This window comes from Primulina tabacum, chromosome 2, assembly GCF_025594145.1.
Source record: "Primulina tabacum isolate GXHZ01 chromosome 2, ASM2559414v2, whole genome shotgun sequence".
Classification (NCBI taxonomy): domain Eukaryota; kingdom Viridiplantae; phylum Streptophyta; class Magnoliopsida; order Lamiales; family Gesneriaceae; genus Primulina; species Primulina tabacum.
Window position 1 is genome coordinate 46197649 of NC_134551.1, and position 25645 is coordinate 46223293.

The following is a 25645-nucleotide window of genomic DNA, read 5'->3' on the forward strand; positions in this document are numbered from 1 at the left end:
GAACTGGAGCTCCTTAATCGCATAGCTTCTTCTCACAGCTTTTGCAAAACATCTTCCTCGGCTCTATCTTTGTTTTTCTTTTTCCTGCAAATAATAAATTATGATTATAAACAAATGAACTGATGAAAGACTAACTGATATAAGTTGATTAAGAATTGAAATCAGTTAATTGTTGAGTTGTAAATGGTAGACTGATATCAGTTGACAATGAACAACTGATAGTTAAGAGGCCTCGGTAAATGAGAAAAACGCTTCGGTTGACTAGAGTCTCTTCAGTTTCTTTATCATTCAAATTTTATCTGTCTATAAATAAGATGATAGAATGTGAGACAACAACAGTTCAAAATGTCGGATTCAAGTGACTCTGATGCATGCAGCAGTACACACGTTCATGTTACTGAACAATCGAATCCACGTTTAGAAGAGATGAGGAGAATGATGGAGGAATATGTTTTCAAAAAGGTGATGTCAACATGGTTTAAGATTCATGAGTTGCAGAGAGTGAGTAGAAGTGGTGCGATTCCTACTTTTGCTCAGGAAGCAACAGCAAGAAAGTATCTTGAACGTTTTGAAGTTAGGCATGTTACAGATTTGATTGAGGACAAATGTTTGTTGGAGGCTATGTTATGGAAGGAGTGGCATGTGGTTGACAAGATTTCTAAAACTATGGCATTTTATAGAATTCGAATTTATGAGATGAATGATTGGGTTAGGGATTGGCTAGATACAGTTGGTTCTATGATTTCTGCTGTAAACTGGGAACGGTGGTATTCTTAATGAATTATTATTTTCAATTTGTTGTGTTCTTATTTTCTGCAGATAATTCTATTAGTGAAGGCAACAATAGTAATAATTTTAAGACAAATCAATTAAACCAAGAATATTGCTAAAGTAAGAAAACTTAGTCTCGGGTAATGGTTTGGTAAAGATGTCGGCTGCTTGTTGTTCAGTTGATATATACTCCAGTCTAATGTCCTTCTTCAAAGCATGATCTCTGATGAAGTGGTGTCTGACATCTATATGCTTTGTCCTTGAGTGGAGAACTGGATTATAAGTGATGGCAATTGTACTCGTGTTGTCACAAAATATGGGCGAATTATTTGTAATTACTCCATAATCTTTCAGTTGTTGCTGGATCCAGATCAGTTGTGCACATCAACTACCAGCAGCAAGGTATTCTGCTTCAGTTGTTGAGGTATGTCTGCTTCTTACTGAACCAAGAGATCAGTCTGTCTCCTAGAAACTGACAATATCCACTTGTACTTTTTCGATCAAGCTTACATCCTGCATAATCTGCATCTGAATATCCAACTAAATTGAAAGTAGAGTCTTTAGAATACCATAACCCAACATTTTGTGTGCCCTTAAGATATCTCAAAATTCTTTTAGCAGCTGAGAAATGTGATTGCTTAGGATTTGCTTGAAATCTAGCACACATACACACAGCAAATGCAATATCAGGGCGACTGGCAGTTAGGTATAATAATGACCCAATTAAACCTCGGTATAGTGTCGCCTCAACTGATATTCCCCCTTGATCGATCAGTGTCCAATTTAACTGATGAGCTCATGGGAGTATTTGCGATAGAACATGTTTCCATGCCAAATTTCTTCAGCAGCTCCTTTGTATATTTAATCTGACTGATGAATATGCCAGTCTCCATTTGCTTCACTTGCAGTCCAAGAAAGAATGTCAGTTCACCCATCATGCTCATTTCGAACTTTTTCTGCATCAACTTAGCAAATTTCTCGCATAATTTGGGGTTAGTTGACCCAAATATGATATCATCAACATAAATTTGAACTAATAAAATGTGATTATTCTTAGTAAATTTGAACAAGGTCTTATCAACTGATCCAACAGAAAAATCATGATCAGTTAAAAATTTTGAAAAAGTTTCGTACCAAGCTCTGGGAGCTTGTTTAAGACCATATAATGCTTTGTTCAAATGATATACATGATCAGGAAAGATGTGATTTACAAAACTTAGGGGTTGTTCAACATATACTTCCTCTTGCAATTGGCCATTTAGGAATGCACTTTTTACGTCCATCTGAAAGACCTTGAAATTCTTGTATGATGCATAGGCAAGAAACATTCTGATTGCTTCCAGTCTTGCAACTGGAGCATATGTCTCATTATAGTCAATTCCTTCTTCTTGTCTGTATCCTTGTGCTACTAATCTTGCTTTGTTGCGTCCAACCGAACCATCTTCGTTCAGTTTGTTCCTGAAAACCCATTTTGTACCTATGACAGTTTTTGAAATTGGTCTTGGAACTAAGATCCAGACATTGTTATGAGTAAACTGATTTAGCTCTTCTTGCATTGCATTTACCCAGTTAGGATCAGCAAGAGCTTCATCAGTTTTCTTCGGTTCTAGTTGTGAAACAAAAGCTGAATAGATAAATAGATTTAGCATTTGATTGCGAGTTCTTACTAGATCAGATGGATTTCCTATTACCAATTCAGGTGGATGTGATTTTCTCCATCTGTACTCAGTATTTGTTGTATCAGCAATTTCTTCAGCTGGTAACTGAATATCATCAGTTTGATCTATCAACTGATCATTAGGAATGGCTTCTAGTTCAGTTGATTGATCTGACACTTCTGGTTCGGGTGTTTGAAGAGTGTTTTGATTAATATGATTGTCTTCTTCATTATCATCCTCCAAACTGATATCTGTCAGTCGATCAACTAGCTCAACTTGATCAGTTGGCTTATTAGTTAGTTCAGTTTCATCGAAGTCAACATGAGCAGATTCTTCAACATTTAGGGTTTTCTTGTTAAAGACTCTGTAAGCTATACTAACTGATGAGTATCCAAGAAATATTCCCTCGGCAGATTTAGCATCAAATGCCTTTAAATAATTTTTATCATTATCAAGCATAAAACATCTGCACCCGAATATTTTGAAATAAGTGATTATACTTTTTCTTCCATGCCAGATCTCATATGGTGTTTTCATATGATTCTTATTAATCATTGATCTGTTCTGAGTATAACACGCAGTGTTTACTGCCTCTGCCCAAAACCTTTGAGAAATACCAGAATCAGCAAGCATTGTTCTAGCAGCTTCTTTAAGAGTCCGATTTCTTCTCTCAGCTACACCATTTTGCTGAGGAGTTCTAACTGCTGAGAGCTCATGCATGATTCCAGCATTTTCTAGAAAATTTGAAAGAGTAAGAATTGATAAATTCAGTTCCTCGATCTGATCTGATTCGATCAATTCCAACTGATTTTTCATTTAAAAGTCTTTTGAAAAGCTTGATCAGTTGTGCAGCAGTTTGGTCTTTTGATTTGAGAAAGATAACCCAAGTAAATCTTGAAAAATCATCAACAATCACCAAGGCGTATTTCATTCCTCCTAAACTCATGACTGGTATAAGACCAAAGAGATTCATGTGCAATAGTTCTAAGCATCGGGATGAAGATTTACAGCCCTTGTTTTTAAAAGACGATTTTACTTGTTTTCCAAACTGACATGCTGAGCAAAGTTTTTCTTTTGAAAATTCTATTTTGGGCAAACCAGTTACAAGTTCATGTTTACTCAGATAGGCAATGGTTTTAAAATTTAGGTGACTTAGTCTCTTGTGCCACAACCAGTTTTTAGATGATTTGGAAGCAATAAAACAAACTGGTGCATTAGTTTGATCATTCCAACTGACTTTATATGTGTTTCCACAATGTTTGCCAGTTAGTATGATTTCATCAGTTGAAGTTTTAACTGAGCATGAGTTTTTGTCAAAATGTACTGAAAATCCACTGTCGCATAATTGACTGATGCTGATCAAGTTATACTTCAGGTTTTGTACTAGTAGAACATCTTTAAAAGTAAAATTACCATGGATAAGCTTACCCTTACCCACAGTTCTACCTTTGGAATTGTCTCCGAAACTGATATTTGGACCACTGTATTTGATCAGTTGAGATAGCACACTTGCATCTCCTGTCATATGTCGCGAGCATCCACTGTCCAAATACCATATTGAGTTCTTGTTTGTACCTGTTACCTGCAGTCACACACATAATATAATTTGGTACCCATATCTATTTGGGTCCTGAACTGATTAGTCCCTTAGGAACCCATACCTAAATTAGTCTAACAGACTTTCCAGTAGCTGTATTCCAAATGGTTTTTCTCGGCTTTTGTGTGCTTGTGTAGTGTATGGATGATAAAATATGAGTTTTAGCTTTATTCAACTGATTGTTCAGTCTATATCTCTTCTGAACTGGCTTGCAGTTATAGAAATTGGAATAGCCATTCGAATAGTTTTTGTAAAAGCTTTTTGGTGACTGACTACATGAATCAGTTACCACTTTTGGGCTATAACCAATACCATATCTTTTGCCCTTGTTCATACTTTCAGTTGGCTTTTCAACCAGTTTACTTGGCTCTGATTGTTCTTGTACCATAACTGATTTGACAAAGTGAATGTATTTTCCTTTGCTCATATTCAGTTTTAGTTGAGTATCATTGGTTGACATTTCATCTTGGTTACAGAACCCCAAACCAGTTTTATCAGTTACTGATTTTTGGGAGTTCTGTATATCAGTCAACGCGATAGATGATTTGTTCCACGACTGAATAAGCTCAGTCTGTTTTGTGTTCTCAAGCATCAACTTCTGTATTAATGACTGATTTTTATTTCTTTCTGCTTTTAGCTCAGCAATTTCCCTTTTTAGACTCAATCCTTCAACTGATTCATCAGTTTTGGTTTTTTTGTCTGTGGGATCAGTTTGCTTTGCTTTGAGTTTTTCAAATGATGATGCAAGTTTCTGATACTCATCTACCATGTCATGTAATGTGAAAATGAGTTCTTCTCATGTAAAATCAGTTGAACTAAAATCAAATACCTGTTGGATAGATGACTCTTCTTCTGCATCATTAGCCATCAAGAACTTTACTTCCTCATCATCACTAGAGCTGCATGAGCTTTCCGGTTCCGACTCTTCACTGTCAGTTTCTGCCCATTTTGATTTGTTTTCTTCAACTAAGAGTACTTCATGTTTCTTTCTGAAGAACTTTTTATCTTCTTTGGGTCTTCTTTTGTGTTCATATGATTTCTTTCTTCTATCAATTGAGCCTTGAACATCCTTCTTAGGTTTAGGACAATCAGCAATAAAGTGGCCTGATTTGCCACAGTTGTAGCATGCATTTGATTCATCCTTGGCGTTGTTTCTTTGATATGGTTTATGGAAGTTCCCTTAATTCTTTCTCATGAACCTTCCAAATTTTTTGATAAACAAATGACATAGCATCGTTACTCAACTGATCAGCAGATGTTTCAACTGAACTGATTTGTTCAGTTCTGATAGCGGCTAGAGCAGTTGTGGCTGCAGAAGTAGATGGTTCTCCTTCTCTGGTCTGCAGCTCAAATTCATAGGCTTTTAAATCAGCAAATAGATCATGGAGTTCGATTTGGTTCAGATCTTTGGACTCCCTCATTGCCATGGTCTTGACATCCCATTCTTTGGGAAGACCTCTCATTACCTTTAGTGCAATTTCTTTGTTGGTATACACTTTTCCAAGTACATTTAGCTCATTGATGATACTACTTACTCTTTCATCATACTCGTGTATCGATTCTCCTGCTTTCAGTTTGATTTATCAAACTTTTGCACAGCAACAGAGAGTTTATTTTCTTTGGTTTGATCATTTCCTTCACACAGCTGGATCAGCTTTTCCCAAATTTCTTTGGTTGTTTTACACATCTTTATTTTGCTGAAAGTTACTTTGTCCAGCGTTTTGTACAGAATGTCTTTAGCCACATTGTCAAGATTTGCTTTTCTTTTGTTTTCAGTTGTCCATTCATCTTTGGGCTTTTCTATTCTTTGTGGTGCCCCTTCTGTGATGGCAATTGCTTTATTTGCTTTTAGAATCTTCATGGGTCCATCAGTTATGACATACCACATGTCATCATCTTGTGCTGCTAAATGAGCTTGCATTCTAATTTTCCAATCATCGAATTCTTCTCTGGAGAACATAGGAATTTTGTTGAATGAAGTCATGCTAGCAAGTTTATATATCAAAAGTATTCAAGAACAAGATTCACCCGCTCTGATACCACTTGTTAGGATCGGTTAACGTATCAAAAGTGTTTAGAAGGGGGGGTTGAATAAACACTCACAATAAAAATTGATCTTTTCAAATTTTGAGTTCAGTTTGGTGAGAAACTGATTCTCGGAATCTTGTTGATCAATATCAATCAGTTAAACTGAATCAGTTGTGGAAGGTAACTGACTGAAAGATAGAATACAAAAATAAAATGCGCAAGGGTTGTTTCTGGATGTTCGGGGATTTCAATTACTCCTACGTCACCCCTTCTATCACAAGGATATGATATTCACTAAAAGACTTTGATCAAATACAAGAATTGTACTGACCCACTTCAGCTTGGACTTAACACTGACAAAAACTGAAACTCTTAGTATAACAGAATGTTCTCAGTGCTTAACTGATTTTAGCACTATCGAATTTCAATGATTATTACAACTTGCTTGTAAGCTCAAATTGTAGCCTTAACTGCTACGAATAAATCAAGTAAGAGGTGAGCTGAGATTTTGACAGAGTGACAACAAGCTTTTTGAATAGTATTCACTTCGTTGTTGTTTTCAGCTGCTCTTCTATCATATTTATATGCTTCTTTTCCAGCGGTAACTTGAGATAAATTTGAATCTATGTATCCGTTGATTTCCACTTCATTATTCTTTGGACTTTGTTTGCGGCGTCTTAATTGCTTTAGCCGGAATGCGTTGTTCTAGATAGTCTTGGTTGTGGTGCGGCATTTCATATTCAGTTGTAATCTATTATGTCTCTTTGTCGGTTGAAGGTTCTTTCCCGAGACATCTTCAGCTGAGAGATACTTAACTTTAAGGCATTCGGCTGGATGTATTAACTGATCGGTTTCCAACTGATCAGTCATTCGATTTCAGTTATTAAGTCCAGTTGCTGAGTTCAGTTGGTTCGTATTTTCAGTTGGTTGATCAGTTTGTCAAACTCCAGAATTTAGTTCCCAACAATGACAACAACGACATCTGTATTTGAAAACATATATATTATTTAAAAAGATTACCATTGAATATTAATTTATATATAGATTAATTGAACAAGCTCTGAATCTTCCACACACAATCTATCTCTGAACTTTTGAAAATCAACCAATCTTCTCTAAAAAATCTTTCAGTGAGCCAAAATAAAAAGCCAACACACTTCGATAAGTTGTTATCTGATTATTTTGAGAATCAAATTTGTGCTTAAAATTTTTTTGTGAAATCTGTGTAATTGAGAGTAAGAAATCTTACTACTCCAATCGTTTTAAATTGAAGTTTACTAAGAGTTTTAGTTACGCGGTGTAAAGTCTACTGAAGTGGGTGATTTCAAATTTCTTGTAATTACGAATGTCTTTTAGAGCAATTCTTTTGTAAGAGAAGGAATGATGTATGAGTATTGAAGTCTCTGAACATCCAAGAGCAATTTGTGCCTATATACTTCTCAGTTTGCCCATCTTAAATACTATTCAGTAAATCCCAACTGATATTCTTGATAATCCATTTGTTAGAAAAGTCTCTGTCAGTATACTTCTACACACTTCACACTGATTGACTTACTGGAAATTCAACTGGAAATAATCAAATTTCAGTGTTGCTAACCCAACCAAAATTATTTGTTGGCAAAAATTTATTCAGTCTCCCTCTAAATTTATTTATGATCCTAACATGCAGCATATGTCACCAAGAAAAACAAACTCGACAATCATTCCCTTCTTTTAGTTCAACATCTTTTACTGCTCCATTCCAGTCCTTGCTATTTGTTTCTTGTTAAGTTTGGAATGTAGAATGCATTGTCCATTCCATCAAATGGATGTCACTAACATTTTTCTCCAAGGCAACTTAGATGAGGAGATTCACATGCATATTTCTCAATGAATTGGCACTCAGGGGGAGTCTAAGGTTTGTAGAATACAAAAAATCCTTGTATAGCCTTAAAAAAGCCTCAAGGAAATGAAATTTAAGGTTCGCACATTTAATGAAACATCCTGGTTTACTACAACGAAAAATTATCACTCTTTATTAGTTAAGAATGATGGTACAGTTGTCACTATTTTGCTGGTGTAAGTGGATGATATGGTGATAACATGGAATTGTGAATAATCTATTGCAGCTTTTAAGGCTTATCTGCACTTAAACATCAAAGTAAAAGATTTAAGTGTTAGAATAGGTGCCCGACAAGCCAATTTGTGGCTAAGATTTTTATTGACTCTAATGTAAAAAAATCTTTATTTTAATAATATTTTACGATTTTATTCGACTATGACACTATATTTTATCTTTATACCCATGAAAGCTGCATAGATAAAGTCCTTGGATATACAATAGGTACCATGAGGTCTGCGTGGCAACGTAAGATCATGAAACTCATTTAGGAAGTGTGCCATATATTCTAAACAGGTTTCTAGTCGAATCAGCCGCCTAAAATAAGGATAAAGGTCGCTCGAGCTTGAGACTAGCATCTGGAATGTAAACGTCATGTTTCATTGGCAAGGACATCGAGATGTCCATTCACATGGATGAGTGATCATATGATGATACACTGAACAACCCTCCCTCGGACTATCCAAGTGGTTCTCACTTATCGAGTGAAATAGTCCGCAGTTATGGTTGTACATCATTAGTCCTTTGACCTGGGACAATGTAGAGGCTATACGTACTAGCATGCACTTTGATCCGTTTACTGACTCCATTGAGGGTCATCGGGTGACGATGTTGGGTGTAGTTTCGAAATACGTAGGAGAAATGCATTGTAGTCGTGATTCACCGTTTGCCTACGGGTAAAGATATCCTATGTGATCTGATGAGTTAATAGTGCAAGGAGTCTCTGGCCAGAACAAGAAATGTGCTTTAGGAAAATGTGTTTTCCTAGTTACACATATCATGCCACTATTAGTACTCAAAGATAAATCTCATCGTTATCGAATTCATTTGCAATTCTCGATATACTAGTGATTGCAGATTCGATCGGGATATATGTATTGAAGGGACCATACTGTACGCTAACCATGACTAAAGGTTCTTGCAAGCACTATCAGTGATACCTAGGGGATCATGGAGCGATGCTACTAGACGCTCTTACCACGATCTGATGGGTGCAATCAGAAATGAGTTCTGACATTCTTGATCAAGGTGTTGATGAAAAGAATGAGGGTAACTATGGTAATCCCGAATAAAAGTAAATGTTATTTTGAATCACATGGAGATATGAGCCCACGACTAGCTGTATCTCTGACCATTGAGGGTCACACAAGTATCAGATTATGCGTTCCAGTTGAGATAGCTGAATTTCAAGGAGTTGGAATTTGGCGACTATAGTTTGACGGAGATCAAACATGAAGCTTATAAAGGAGTTTATGAGTTGATTCCATATGATGGAAGAAATGGAAGTTGACATGATTTCTAAATAAGGAAGGAGAGTTGAAATGCTTGTTTTGTTAAGGAATTCACTAAAACTGACAGTTGCCAAATATGGTAACTGCCATATATGGTAAGTTCCAAATTTGGTAAATGAAAATTTTGATCTTCAAAATTTTTGGTTTTCATTATATGAACAAGATTTGTATCCTTGGTACATCGGCGCTCTCTGATCATCGATCGGGGTTATAATAAGTTCAGAATCATTTTTTTTGAATTTGGAATTTATTAATAAAATGATTGTGCTAGTAATGGTGACTACTAGAATGCATAAATTCTCATATATGTTCTAGAGAGGTCTAGGAATTAAAAGAACCAAGAAGTTAATTTATAAATTAAATAATGGTTATTTAATTTAATTAATGTACATATATATTTTATATGGTGATATAAAATATGTGTATATGATATTATTATATCATCTATTATTAAAAGTTAATAAATATATTATATATTAATTATATGAGAGTTTTAATATAATGAAATTATTAGAGTCCTTGTGAGAGAGGGACGCCTAATGAGATTATGAGTCAACCTCTATACATACACCACTAGGACTCATAATTGAAAACGATTATTTATTTTTTTTACACAAAAACCTCCTTCCTCCTCTTGAAGCTCTCGGCCTCTTCACAAGTTTTGAAGAAAAACAATTTGTCATGCTTGAAATAAACATCACAATTTGTTGATTAATAATGTGAGATTACTAAATAATTAATGATTTTTAAAGAGTTAAATATAACATAATTTGGTCATATAAAGTCTAAATGATTTGAAATTTGGATATAATGTAGAAAACTAAAAGATATAGAAGTTTCATGTTTTGAGTTTTGAGAAATTTGGTCGTTTGACTGGTCCAAAAAGATATACCGATGTTAAAATGTTAAATATTATATATTATATTATATTATTTTATTAATATAATATAATATAATATTAAAAAAATAAAAAAATAAAAAAAAATTGCATTGAGTCGGTGGAAAAATGAATTCCACCGAATTCAGCAGAAGAACTTTGAACAGAGAGGTGAGGTAGTGAGGAAAGAAAGAAAAAAATACAGTTTTGATTTTTCTTTTCGATTTTGCGACTTATCGGTTTATCCAATCGACGAACCGATTTCAGTTCTGTGATCGTTGACACGAGGTCTTCGATTTGAGGTATAAATTTTATATTTTTGGTGATGTTTGAAATTCGTCGATTTCTAAAATAAATATGATAAATTGTTAAATCATACAGAAAATGAAGATTGTTGAATAGTGTATGATTTTAACGAAGTAGAGAAGATTATAGTGGTGTTATTTTAATTATTCCCAATTTATTATAATTAGAGATTTTTAATTGTTGGATTGAGATTGGAGAGTTGTTTGTCAGTTGTTATTAATTTCGATTATATATTCGGAGTCTACGAAGTATAAGCTACATGTTGACATAAAGTTTTTGTAGTTTAACGGATGTTGTAAAATAGCCTATTATTTGAAGTTAATTTATTAAGGTGTATTTGATGTTAGTATTGTGAATTAAATACACCGAGATATTAATTTGTTGAACGATAAGAATTTATAATCGATCTTTATATTTTGTTGAATTCATTGTTGTTGGGCTATTTGATGTTGTGCATTGAGGCTATTGTGATTGTGTTGATACGGTGACAATGATCTGATAATTATTGTTGAATTATTTAGATACATCACACGCCTCGGGCTCAAAGAAATAGCCAGATTTTATATATACTCGATTATCAGGTACGTGTTGACGTACGAGCATACATTGTTATTGTTTAGTATTGATAAATACTATTGTGTTGAATGATGGGAAATCACCGGAATTGAGTGATTTGATATTATATTTGATGTTGTTTATTATTGTTGATGTTGTTGGCTGTCGTTGTTGGGAGACGTCACGTTGATGTTGTTCGTTCAACGATATTGCTGTCGCCGTAGTTGGAGTGCGACGTATCGTTGATGTTATTCGTTCGACGATATTGCTATCGCCAGTGTTGGGGTGCGACGTATCGTCGATGTTGTTGTTCGTTCGACGATATTGCTGTCGTCGGTGTTGGGGTGCGACGTATTGTCGATGTTGTTGTTCGTTCGACGATATTGCTGTCGCTGGAGTTGGGCTGCGACGTATCGTTGATGTTATTGTTGCAGTGTGATGTTGTTGAGGTTGTTGATGGCTGATTGTCCAGAAACGGAAAAGGGGTATTTCTATTATCATTTCAGTTATATCTTATGTTGTTGTTAATATAACTATTATGTATTACGATGATGATTTTTGTGTATGCTCATCCTTTGGGGGCTGTTTCTGTTGGACAGGTTATAGGATTATGCCGTGAGACAGGATAGTGGTGAAGGACTAGATGTGTCTAATTAAACAGTCCTATAGTTGATAGGAGACGGAGACAGTATAGCTTATTGTCTTATTTGAGTTGTATGTGTGTATTTATTATACTGTTTCTTCTACACTGATGTAGATAGTGTGATGATTGCACTATTTTGTTGTATATGCATTATATTATTACGTCGTTGAAAAGAAAATTTTTATGCGTATGACGTCACATGTTATATGACTACGTGGCGAGGTTTGGGGCGCCACAATTGGTGGTTTCAGAGCATATGTTAGATGTCTGGGATGGTTAGGAGTTGGGTTTGTGATGAGAGAGTTGGATGACGATATTATCTATGTGTCTCTGTGCATTTGACTTGTTATTGATAATTTCTCGATATGATTGATTGTTCTTTAGTTGTGTGTGCTTTCGTGCGAAATGTGTCATGATGAATACTGGATTGTAATTGTTAAATGTTATGATTAACAATTTGATTTCCAGTGATGGCAGCTAGAGAACAGGTACATCCACACGAGGAAACAGGAGAGGTTGACAGTGGGTTTGGACAGATGAATCCATTGCCACCTCCTCCTATGGGACATGCACCTGCAGATCAGCCTTTATTGCCTGGTGAGTTGACTTTGGCACAGTTAGCAGTTATCTTCCGCCGAGATTTGATAGCTCTGAGACAGACGAGTGAGCAGAGGAGTGGATTGAGAGAATATAGTAGATATTTGTGACCGCTCCGTGTGCTAGGTCTGCTTGATTACGATTGGATACATTTCAACTTTCGAGGAATGTACTATTGTGGTGGCAGACGACTGAGGTCGTACTGAGAGCCCAAGGCCGTGCTGTTGATTGGGATGTATTTCGCTCTCGTTTTCTTGATAAGTATTTTCTATAGCATCCAAACAGAAGAAAGATAGAGAATTCGAGGATTTGAGACAGAGAAGTATGTCTGTTTCTAAGTATGAGATTCGATATTCTTCATTATTGAAATATGTGCCACATGTTGCTACGAATATTCATGCTAAGATGAGGCATTTCTTGAGAGGGTTGAAATTAGAGTTATTTGTCCGTGTGCAATCAAATAACCTGGTATCATTTGAGGATGCAGTGACGAGGGCTGAGATGACTGAATTGGTTCTGCAGGAGTATGGGGCTCATGGACGATTATCAGAGCCAACTAGGGAGTCATTGCGACCACAAGGACATTATTTTAAATATCAGAAGGGTTCATCTTCTTCATCCTCATCTAGAATGCGCCGATTTGATTCGCGACGTGTTGAGAGTCGTGGAGGTAGTTCTCAGTCTGTTCAGGGGCAGAGAGGGGAGTCCAGAGCAGTGAGATGTTTTATTTGTGGGGGACCTCATTTGATCAGAAATTGCACACAGACCGAGATCACCTGTATTGAGTGTGGCGGTGTGGGCCATATAGCGAGACAATGTCCTAGTCGTGACGGACAGCGAGAGCCCAGGAGTGATAGAGGTAGATCCTCAGAGAGAGGAGGACGACAGCCTCAGCAGTTTACACCACGACCTTCTGGAGTACATCCACATATGCAGGGAGCTGGTCCGCCTCAGGCACAGGTGTATGCTTTGACACGAGAGCCGGCAGAGGAGGCACGAGAGTAGATGATAACGGGTAAGTGTTATTTGTGTTCTTATCCTGCTTATATTCTTGTTGATACATGTGCCTCACATACTTTTATATCGAAGAGGTTTGTGGTTGAGCATCATATGCGCCCGTCTCCATTACATATGCCTCTTTCTGTTTTGACACCCTCTGGAGTTGATATATCAGTTGTATCTATGATATCAGATGATATTATTTCTTATGAGGGCTACGAGCTGAGATCATATATGATTATTCTGGAGATGACTGATTTTGATCGCATTGTGGGAATTAATATCCTGAGGAGATATTGTGCGACTGTTGATTGTTATCAGCGGGTAGTATATTTTTATACAGATGAGAAAGAGCGTTGGACATTTTATGGGAAAGGTTCTCGTCCCCGTGTTCCATTGGTATCTGCTATCCGGATGTCTCGGTTATTGGAGCATGGACAAGAGGGTTATCTTATTTATGCTGTAGATGTGATAGAGAAGAAGAAGGAGGTGGGAATAGAGGAGATACCTATAGTTGCTAAGTTTGCTGATGTATTTCCTGATGAGATTCCAGGCTCCCATCAGTCCGTGAGGTGGAGTTTGGGATTGAATTGATGCTAGGTACTTTTTCTATTTCTCGTACTCTTTACAGAATGGCACCAGCAGAGTTGAGTGAGTTGAAAGCCCATTTGCAGGACTTGTTGGACAAGGGATACATTCGCCCTAGTGTATCGCCTTGGGGTGCACCAGTCTTATTTGTGAGAAAGAAAGATGGAACGATGCGGCTTTGTATTGACTATCGACAGCTGAATAAGGTAATGATTAAGAATAAATATCCCCTCCCTCGTATTGATGATTTGTTTGATCAGTTGCAGGGAACCTCAGTGTATTCCAAGATTGATTTGAGGTCAGGATATCATCCGATACGAGTTAGAGAGGAGGATATTCAGAAGACAACATTCAGGACCAGATATGGGCATGATGAGTTTTTAGCTATGCCGTTTGGGTTGACGAATGTACCAGCTGTGTTTATGAGTTTGATGAATAGGATATTTCAGCCTTATCTCGATCGGTTTGTTATTGTGTTTATTGATGATATATTGATATATTCCAGGAGTGAGGCTGAGCATGCAGTGCATTTGCGTTCAGTGTTACAGGTGTTGCGAGATAGATAGTTGTATGCCAAACCCAGTAAGTGTGTGTTTTGGTTGGATCGGGTGGTCTTCTTAGGTCATGTTATATCGAGAGATGGGATTTCTGTTGATCCAACGAAGTTCGAAGCCATATTACAGTGGTCTGCACCTACATCTGTACCAGAGATCCGTAGTTTCTTGGGTTTAGCAGGTTATTATCGTCGATTTATCGAGGAATTTTCAAAGATTTCTAGACCTTTGACACATTTGACTCAGAAAGTGTGCGATTTCAGTGGTCTGAAGCATGCACTACAACAAAAATGGCTTTTCGCAGCGCGCAAATTTTCTTTCCGCGACGCACATTGCACGCTGCGAAGTTGCAAGCTGTTGAAAGTTCAAGATTATCCGCAGTGTGCATGTGCACGCTGTTAATACTATTATCAACGGCGTGCATATGTACGACGTTAATACAACTATCCGCAGCATGCAATGTACGCCATTAATATTCAAAAAAATCTAAATATTAGCGACTGTTTTTGAAAAACTGTCGCTAATTAACGACAAGTCAAAACCAAGACACCGTCGCTACATTTTGCGACGGTTCTAAATTTTGCGTAAAAATAAAAAAAAATTTACTTTAATAATTTAATAAATTTTTAAAAAAACTACAATATAAATATGAAAAATTGACTGAATTCACATTTAAAAAATTAACCAAAAATTGAAACAAAAAAATGTACCTAAATAGAAATTAAAATCGTGTAAAAGTGAAAAATTTTAAGTGTTGTGAAATAGTGTTGAGGAAAGTGGAACGGAAATCGGATATTTATAGACAATTTGCGACTGTTCGCGACAGTTTTGCATTAACCCGTCGCTATTGGCGACGATTTAAATATAACAGTCGCTGATTTACGGCTATTAGCGACAGTTTAATAAAAACCGTCGCTAAAAGAGACGGTGATCTGTAAATCGTCGCCGATTTCGTTATGTAAAAACCGTCGCAAATATTAATTAGCGACTGTTTTATTAAACCCGTCGCTAATTTAAAAATTCGCACCTATTTTCCGCAGCGTGCTTTTAATGCACGCCGTTAATGGATAGGATATTAACAGCACACATTATTGCACGCTGCGGATAGTATATAATATTACTTTCCGCAGCGTTCTTTTAATGTGCGTTGTTAATGTATATGTTATAAACGGCGCGTATTAAAAGCACGCTGTGGAAAGTATATAATATTTACAGCACACATAAATACACGCTGCGGATGTTACTTTCCGCAGCGTGCTTTTAATGCACGCCGTTAGTTCTGTCAAGTGCAACAATATGAACAACACACATATTGATGCACGCCGTTAAAAGTACTATTCGCAGCGTGCTTTTAATGCACACTGTTGATGATATGCTGCGGAAAATCATTTTTCTTGTAGTGATGTGAGAGGAGTTTTCAGGAGTTGAAGCACCGACTGACAACTGCACCGGTGTTATCAATCCCTACAGAAAACGAGAGGTTTGTTGTTTATACTGATGCATCATTACATGATTTGGGATGTGTTTTGATGCAGGATCGACATGTTGTGGCATATGACTCGAGACAACTGAAACCACACGAAACAAGGTACCCTGTGCATGAATTGGAGTTGGCAACCATTATCTTTGCCTTGAAGATATGGCGACACTATTTATATGGTACCTCGTTTACGATTTATACTGATCATAAGATCTTGGGATTTCTGTTTACACAGACATAGTTGAATATGAGACAGAAACGATAGCTAGATTTGCTGAAGGATTATGATTGTGAGATTGAATATCATCCTGATCGAGCCAATCTTACAGCTGATGCATTGAGTCAGTAAAGTTAATTGTACTGCAGAGGATGTGAGTCGTTTATCAGCTACGATGATGTCTTGTTGTTCATTGGGATATGATTTTGATATCTCGACGACTCTTATCCAGGTATCTACCTTATTAGCTGAACCTGATATATATGGTTGTATTCGTGATGCACAGATGACAGATGAGAGAGTTCAGCGATGGAAGGAGTTAGTTTCTCGGAAGCAAGATACTGATTTTAGAGTAGCTGATGATGGTAGTTTGAGGATGAATGATAGATGGGTAGTTCCTGATATATCTGAGTTGCGTCAGGGCCTGTTGTGGCGTACACATTGTAGTCGATATTCTATTCACCCTTGTGGAAAGAAGATGTATAAGGATCTATGCTCTCAGTTTTGGTGGAAAGGAATGTAACGTGATGTGATTGATTTTGTACATCGATGTCTCAATTGTCAACAATTCAAAGCTGAGAGGAGAAGGCCAGGAGGTGAATTGAGGAGTTTTGAAGTACCGACTTGGAAATGGGAGCACATATAGATGGATTTTTTGACTCATTTGCCAAGAAGCACTGGAACTATTGATGCTATTTGGGTGATTGTTGATCGATTGATGAAAGTTGCACATTTTATACCCTATAGCATGAGTAGTACGTACTTGACGATGACACAGTTGTATATACGAGAGATCGTACGGTTGCATGGGATTCCAGTGTCTATTATTTCTGATAGAGATCCTCGATTTACTTCTCATTTTCGGGAAGGATTGCAGATTGCGATGGGGACAGAGTTGAGATTGAGTACAGCTTATCATCCCAACAGATGGTCAGACTGAGCGTACTATTCAGACGTTGGAGAATATGTTGCTTGCTTATGTTATGGATTTTAAATCTGTTTGGCAGTCATCTATTCCATTGGTGGAGTTTGCGTATAACAATAGTTATCAGAGTAGTATTCAGTTGGCTCCATTGGAGGCATTGTATGGGAGGCGTTGTAGATCTCCGTTATACTGAGATGATGTTGATCGAGCTGCGGTTACCGGTCCTGAGATGATTCTTGAGATGAACAGAAAGTAAAGTTGATACAGCAGCGATTGAAAGCAGCTCAAGATAGACATGCCGCCTATGCGAATAAAAGACGAAGACCCTTAGAGTTTCAACAGGGTGATCGAGTATTTTTGAACGTTTCTCCTTTTCGTGGTACAGTGCGATTTGGTATGAAAGGAAAGTTGGCACCGAGGTATGTTGGCCCGTATGAGATATTGCAGCGGATAGGCACTTTGTTTTATCGATTGGCTCTACCTCCATCTTTATCTGGTATTCAGATGTATTTCATATGTCGATGTTGCGGAAGTATGAGCCAAACCCTTCACATGTGTTGGATATTTCTGAGGTTCAGTTAGCTCCTGATGTGTCTTATGTTGAGAGAGCAGTTTGTATTTTGAATCGATCTGAACGGAAGCTTCGTAGTAAGCTTATACCGATGGTGAAGGTTCAGTGAGAGCATAGAGGTGTCGAAGAGGCCACTTGGGAGACAGAGCGGCATATGAGAGAGCTATACTCCTACTTATTTTGATGGTATGACGTATCTTTATTTATGCATGTTATTACTGTTGTTGATTAATTTCGGGGTCGAAATTCATTTAAGGGGGTAGAAATGTAATGCCTGAAGTAAATATCACAATTTGTTGATTTAGTAATGTGAAATTACTAAATAATTAATGATTTTTAAAAAGTGAAATATGACATAATTTGGTCATATGAAGTCCAAATGATTTGAAATTTCGATATAATGTAGAAAACTCAAAGATATAGAAATTTCATGTTTTGAGTTTTGAGAAATATGGTTGTTTGACTTGTCCAAAGATATATACCGATGTTAAAATGTTAAATATTATATATTATATTATATTATTTTATTTTATTAATATAATATAATATTAAAAAAATAAAAAAATTAAAAAAGAAAATTGCATTGAGCCTTCCACCAAATTCAGCAGAAGAACTTTGAACAGAGAGGTGAGGTAGTGAGGAAAGAAAGAAAAAAATACAGTTTTGATTTTTCTTTTCGATTTTGCGATTTATCGGTTTATCCAATCGACGAACCGACTTACGTTCTGTGATCGTTGACACGAGGTCTTCGATTTGAGGTATAAATTTTATATTTTTGGTGATGTTTGAAATTCGTTGATTTCTGGAATAAATCTTATAAATTGTTAAATCATACAGAAAATGAAGATTGTTGAATAGTGTATGATTTTAACGAAGTAGAGAAGATTATAGTTGTGTTATTTTAATTATTCTCAATTTATTATAATTAGAGATTTTTAATCGTTGGATTGAGATTGGAGAGTTGTTATTAATTCTGATTATATATTCGGAGTCTACAAAGTATAGACTACATGTTGATATAAAGTTTTTGTAGTTTAACGGATGTTGTAAAATAGCCTATTATTTGAAGTTAATTTATTAAGGTGTATTTGATGTTAGTATTATGAATTAAATACACCGAAATATTAATTTGTTGAACGATAAGAATTTATAATCGATTTTTATATTTTGTTGAATTCATTGTTGTTGGGCTATTTGATGTTGTGCATTGAGGCTATTATGATTGTGTTGATACGGTAACAATGATCTGATAATTATTGTTGAAATATTTAGATACTTCACACGCCTCGGGATCAAAGAAATAGCCAGATTTTATATATAATCGATTATCAGGTACGTGTTGACGTACGAGCATACGTTGTTATTGTTTAGTATTGATAAATACTATTGTGTTGAACGATGGTAAATCACCGGAATTGGGTGATTTGATATTATATTTGATGTTGTTTATTATTGTTGATATTGTTGGCTGTCGTAGTTGGGAGACATCACGTTGATGTTGTTCGTTCAACGATATTGCTGTCGCCGGAGTTGGGGTGCGACGTATCGTTGATGTTATTCGTTCGACGATATTGATGTCGCCGGTGTTGGGGTGCGACATATCGATGATGTTGTTCCTCGTTCGACGATATTGCTGTCGCCGGAGTTGGGCTGCGACGTATCGTCGATGTTATTGTTGTTGTGTGATGTTGTTGAGGTTGTTGATGGCTGATTGTCCAGAAATGGCAAATGGGGTATTTCTGTTATCATTTTATTTATATCTTATGTTGTTGTTAATATAACTATTATGTATTACGATGATGATTTTTGTGTATGCTCATCCTTTGGGGGCTGTTTCTGTTGGACAGGTTATAGGATTATGCCGTGAGACAGGATAGTGGTGAAGGACTAGATGTGTCTAATTAAACAGTCCTATAGTTGATAGGAGACGGAGACAGTATAGCTTATTGTCTTATTTGAGTTGTATGTGTGTATTTATTATACTGTTTCTTCTACACTGATGTAGATAGTGTGATGATTGCACTATTTTGTCGTATATGCATTATATTATTACGTCGTTGAAAAGAAAATTTTTATGCATATGACGTCACATGTTATATGACTACGTTGCGAGGTTTGGGGCGCCACACAATTTGGCCATGTTGAATGGAAGGATTTGATGAAAATCAATTCATGCAAGCTATTAATGGTTAATGACTTAATTAGCTTCAATTAATTGTTGATTAAGAATCAATAATTTTCCACCAAGAAAAGGTCACGGCCAATTGAAGAAATTCATCAAAATTCGGTCATCACTTTTCTTCGGTAGCCGTAACTGCACTGTCTCCGGATTTTGGAAATTCGGAGACTACAATCTCAACGCACAAATCGTTTGGATTTTCCAGTGCAAACCAAGAGAGGAAGACAGTATTCGATCGTTGACCTAATTAAGCGATCAAAGGAGAAGAGCCGTTAGTAGGAAATTACAAGAAGGGCTATATCCGCCTAAACACCGGAATAGTTTGGAGTCCAGCAAATGTATAATTCTAAACGTCCTATAAATGTTTTGAACACACGACGCCCAAACAAAAATTTTAAACTTCCACTGTGTCTTAGGTGCGAGAACACGATGTCCCAACATTAAGATCACTCAAATACTTCCTCGGTATTGAAGTGCTCGATCAAAGAGAAGGATCTGCCTGAATTAGAGAAAGTACACGGTGGAATTAATTTCAGAAACTGATTTATCTGGTGGAAAGGTTTGTGAGAGACATATGGTAAAAAACTTAAAGTTGACATCCATAGAATTTGATAAGAGTGACAATCAGAATGAAGCACATGACAATTTACTTCAAGATCCAAGTTCTTACAGAAGGTTGATATATGAGCTTATATATCTGACGTGACAAGGCCAAACATTTGTTTTGCAACGCAAACTTTGAGCCAATTCATGCAAAATACGAAAACATCTCACATGGATGCGACAACGAAGGTTCTGAGATATCTAAAGTCAGCCCCAAGACTTGGGATATTTATTCCAGCGCGAGGCTCATTTTATTGACAACCTATATTGACTCGATTGGGGAACCTGTCCCGTTAGTTCAAAATCAGTTACAAGCTATTGCATCATGTTTGGAGATGCTTTAGTATCATGGAAGACAAAGAAGAAAAGTACTATCTCGAGATCATTAGCCGAAGCCGAGCATTAAGCAATGACGAACACGACTTGTGAAATAACTTGGATTGTGGGACTGTTGAAAGATATGGCAGTGGAAATCACATAGCCTATAGTGTTGCATTGTAATAACATGGCAGCCATACATATAGCAGCAAACCTTATATATCACGAAAGAACAAAGCATATAGATATTGATCGTCATTAATATGGGAGAAAATTCAAAAGAAGAAGATCGCAACTAGTGATCTTCCAACCAACCAACCAACGAGATGATATTTTTACGAAAGCTTTGTTGTCTAAGCTTGGAATAATAAATCTTTATCAAGCTTGAGGCTAAACGCAAGTTTTGACTTTGTACTCTAGAAGCTTAAATAACAGTTAGTTAGGAACATATGAAACAATTGACAAATTAATCTTCAACAAAAGGGAATAAAGCTCGCATATTTTTCCTTCATGTATGTTCTTTTAACACTCATTGATCATATATTATTATCAGATATAAAATTATTGATACTCAAATATCATATATTGATATTAAACTTTTAAATTTTTTGTATCGATTTTCATTCGACAAAAATATGTGGATCAAGAGAATACAGAAACATTGTTTTTTTAATAAAAGAGTACAAACACATTTTTTTTTGTGACGAAAACTAAATCCAAATTTAAGAATAAATGTGAGGCTTTAAAGCAAATTTTTCTGCTTAATACGTTTTTATTATTCTCACGTTCACGTCGTTGACGTGTCCTTGGAAGAAGTGCAAGTGAGTGACCTTCACGATCTCTCCAATGCTTTTTTTACCTGTCTGTCTGCTCTCTTAATTTTTTTACATTCATACCCCGATTTATTCGCAATCACGGATCACCACATGACCATTTCCATTTTTATTTGAACTTCCCCCGAGCAAAAATTTCGTTCCTTCTCTCTCATTTTCGTTTTCTTGATTCTCCCCGTGTCTTTTTCTAGGTGGTTTCTTTTGGGGGACTTATCCTTTTTCTCTTCACCCTTTATCGGATTCTTTCTTTTCCTCAGTGGGATAATTTAATTTTAAATATATGTAAAGAGTTTCTTTTTGTTTCTTTCTGCTTTGTCCTTTTGAATTTGGGCTCATTTTTTCAGTCCCTGTGGATAAAAGCACTGGTTTATTGGTTGTGTGACTTTTGGGTGTTCTTTTATCGAACGAATTCTGTGAATAAAACTGGTTCATGTCTTTGGCTGTCGGAGCTGTGTCAAGTTCCAAAAGCATGGGATTTGATGAGAAGGGGGACCCGGTTACCGATGGTAACACCAAATCCGACCCGGACCCAGAAATCGTACCCGACTCTGGGGGGAGGGTCAGCAGACAGATGAGTGAGACCTCCCTTTATGCCACTGAGGATGAAGATGATGAAGATACAGAAGCCAAGATACAGTTGGGTCCGCAGTGCACCCTTAAAGAACTGTCCGAAAAAGACAAGGTTTGCGTTTCTATGGTGAAAATGTAGATTCTTTGAGCATGCCCAAATCTATATTTTATAAGAATGTTGCCAATGTAGGATGATGAGAGTTTGAGGAGGTGGAAGGAGCAGCTTCTTGGGAGTGTGGATGTGAACTCTGTTGGTGGTAATTATTTTTGTTATTTTTGTTTCTATTCTTACACATCGGTTCTATATCCTGCGTTTTGAAAACTCAAATCTTGTGCGCATTTTTCTGAAGAAAATTTCATGGAGAAGATGAACGTAGACAGACAGTATAGCGGACATATGAGATCTTAAAAGCGAAATTCTTCTCCGGCGAAAATAATCAGAGAAATTTTACGTTGTATTTGATCTGTGCAATACAGGAACATTCATTGTATTCTTTTAGCTTATCATTTTGTCCATATAATTTTAGCTTATAATAACTCATAATCAACTTATCTATTTCAATCCTTTACATTTTAAAAATTTTCAGGAGAATATTCCTCACTATTTTATTTAGAACAATTATCTTGTACCTCTAAAGATGTATGATCGAATTTGTGATTGTATCTATGTATTAAATTTATGTTTACTTTCTTTATGTAATCAGTTCTATTGATTTAAAGAAATTGTTATGGGGATCGAAATCGTGAAATGATTATCAGAATTTTAGCTAGCGAGAAGATAACTATTTGCAAAATTTCTTGAAGAATTTTTCGCCCCTACTGTTTGTGCTATCCTGTACAACTTTCAACTTAAGTCTTCTGCAATCTACAACATTGTAGAAACGCTTGATCCAGAAGTGAAAATCTTGAGCCTTGCAATCAAATCCCCCGGAAGGAACGATATACTTCTTCCGATACCTGAAGATGGGAACCCGAAAGGCCCCTGGTTTACTCTGAAAGAGGGAAGCCATTATTGCCTCAACTTTATGTTCCAGGTCAACAACAACATCGTATCAGGCCTCAAGTACAAGAACACTGTCTGGAAAACTGGCATCAAAGGTTCTTTTCTTTGTTTATCTTTCAGTGTAACAGGCAAATAATTAGATTCTCTATTTATCAACCTTTTCCTCCAGTGGACAGCACAAAAGAGATGATTGGAACCTTCAGTCCTCAGCCAGAGGCTTATAGCCACGAAATGCCAGAAGAAACGACCCCTTCTGGCATATTTGCTCGAGGATCATATTCAGCGAAAACACAGGTTTGGAACTATAGCTTTAGCGGGTAATGACTTGCCAGATGCATATCATAGATGCAGCAAATAGAAAATGAACCATCTGAATCTTGAAAAGTATCTATGTTTTATATGTGAATGTTGCATTCTAAAAGGTAAGCAAATGCTTTGTGTAATTCATGCTGACATCTTTTACATGCGTGCAGTTCCTTGATGATGATAACAGATGCTACCTGGAGCTGAATTATACATTTGAAATCAGGAAAGACTGGCAGTCAACAAAAGATTGTGGCTGAATAGTAGCTTAAGAATTTTCCTTTTGTTGCTGTCGTTTCGCTTTCTAGTGCCTTTTCTTTTCATTGTTGGTACTTGGTATGTGATCCGAGGAGACAATAGAATCAGGAAGAGTTCTTTTCTGAGATTGGAAAGCCGGTTGATCTTACAACCAGTTTCTCAATTGTCGATTGTCTTATGAGTCAGAATCTAAGTGTTGTTCTTGACCTGACAATTTAGCAAATCTCGTCATTTTTTCTATGTTTAAGTGGCTAGATTTCAGCTAATTGATAGAGCAAAACGAATTAAGTTCTAGTCCCAATTTAACATAGAGTCACGTTATTGTATAACATCAATTTCTCCTTAACGTGAACCGAGGATTTCCTCCGGTTAATTCAACTATTTACAAAGTGAAGACTAGAAAGTATATATTTGAGTCATTCTTGGTATTTTGACATATTGTTGGCTCTTGTAGGCTTTGACTTTGTTTGGATTTTTTGTTTCTTTTGATTTGGTTGTGTATTAGGAGTACAGTATTTCTAATATTTTCAAGTATTTCGTTGAATAGATGAACTTGTTAGAGTTTCAATTTGTTTTAATTCGCAAATACTTAGAGTTGTAGATTTTAAGTTTAAACTCTGATTTTAAACTTCACTTAGGGACATGATAATCTCCCCCAAAGAAATTTAAGAAAAAATAAATCACATGTATTCTCACCAAACTGGAAATATTCTAAAAGATGTATAAAATTGATTTATGTAAAATTTTGAATTTAATAGTTGTAAACCTATCTCGCCTGCCCACGTAAATTTGGAGTGACGTGCATGAGTGCTCTGCTAAAACTTCCAGCTTCTTCTCTTCTTTGATATTTATCCCATGAACAAAATATGTGGCTGAGAATTACCAATGAATCTCAACTGTTCTACTGTAATTTCACATTAACTAAGCCCGAAAATGGACAGAAATCTTGGCCTCTGAAAGAATGCATGCTGCACTCGCTTCACATCCAAATATATATTTTATCGACCACATTTCTAAGTCTTCCCAGAAAATAAATGATAATTAGACCTCAGGAGAAAAATTGAAAGGAAATAATTAATTCAAGAATCCACAATTTCTTGATGGTATGCTCATCAATCTCTGTATCAGTATGCTACTGCTATGCCGAAAGCTAAAATGGTTCCCAAATGTATACTCAGATTCTTCATGTTTTTGCCGGTGTTTTGCATATTCTTGGTCCACCCACTGAATCTGAACTCGATAAATGAATGTTACATGTACAACTGCCTTCTCTGTCACTTGTTTAACTACATTTAAGCTTCTTCGGTTGGTATTTGGATATGGTTCATTATGTTAGGTGAGGGGTGGGGTCCACTTCTTAAATAAAATAATAATAAAAACGAATCCCAAATCGAATGTTTACAATAGTTGCGAGAGAAAATTAATTATAAATAGAGCTCAATTCCTTCAGTTATTGTATCCCAAAATCAAACTCTTTTCAGCTTTGATAAAAAGAGAGTGCATAAAAAAAATGTATTTTTTTTAATGCGAGAATTCTCTTGTGTGAGTTAGAGAAATTATTTTCTCGGTATACTCGAGGTTTGGGAGTGAGAAATATTGAGTGTATTGGTGTATACACTTGTTGTAATATTTCTTCCGGTTATAAAAGTTGCAGTGCTCCGTGGACGTAGCCTATATTGGGTGAACCACGTAAATCTTTGTGTTCTTGTTGGTTATTTTATTCCGCAATTTGGGTACTATATTATCATCGTGGTCGGCATCGCTTCGGTGTAATTTTTCAACAACTGGTATCAGAGCCTTGTTGTGAAAATTCTTAAGAATT

At 36.2% G+C, this 25645-nt stretch overlaps 1 protein-coding gene across 1 annotated transcript; it reads left to right on the top strand.

Annotated features, from left to right (window-relative positions):
* The first annotated feature begins 21673 nt into the window (after positions 1-21673).
* On the top strand, positions 21674-24089 carry LOC142532741 (rho GDP-dissociation inhibitor 1-like). The gene is made up of 5 exons (XM_075639165.1): positions 21674-22371; positions 22450-22516; positions 23139-23357; positions 23432-23556; positions 23736-24089. Exons 1-5 carry the CDS (start codon positions 22120-22122, stop codon positions 23823-23825), a joined length of 753 nt encoding a protein of 250 aa, XP_075495280.1. The 5' UTR covers positions 21674-22119; the 3' UTR covers positions 23826-24089.
* Positions 24090-25645: the final 1556 nt, after the last annotated feature.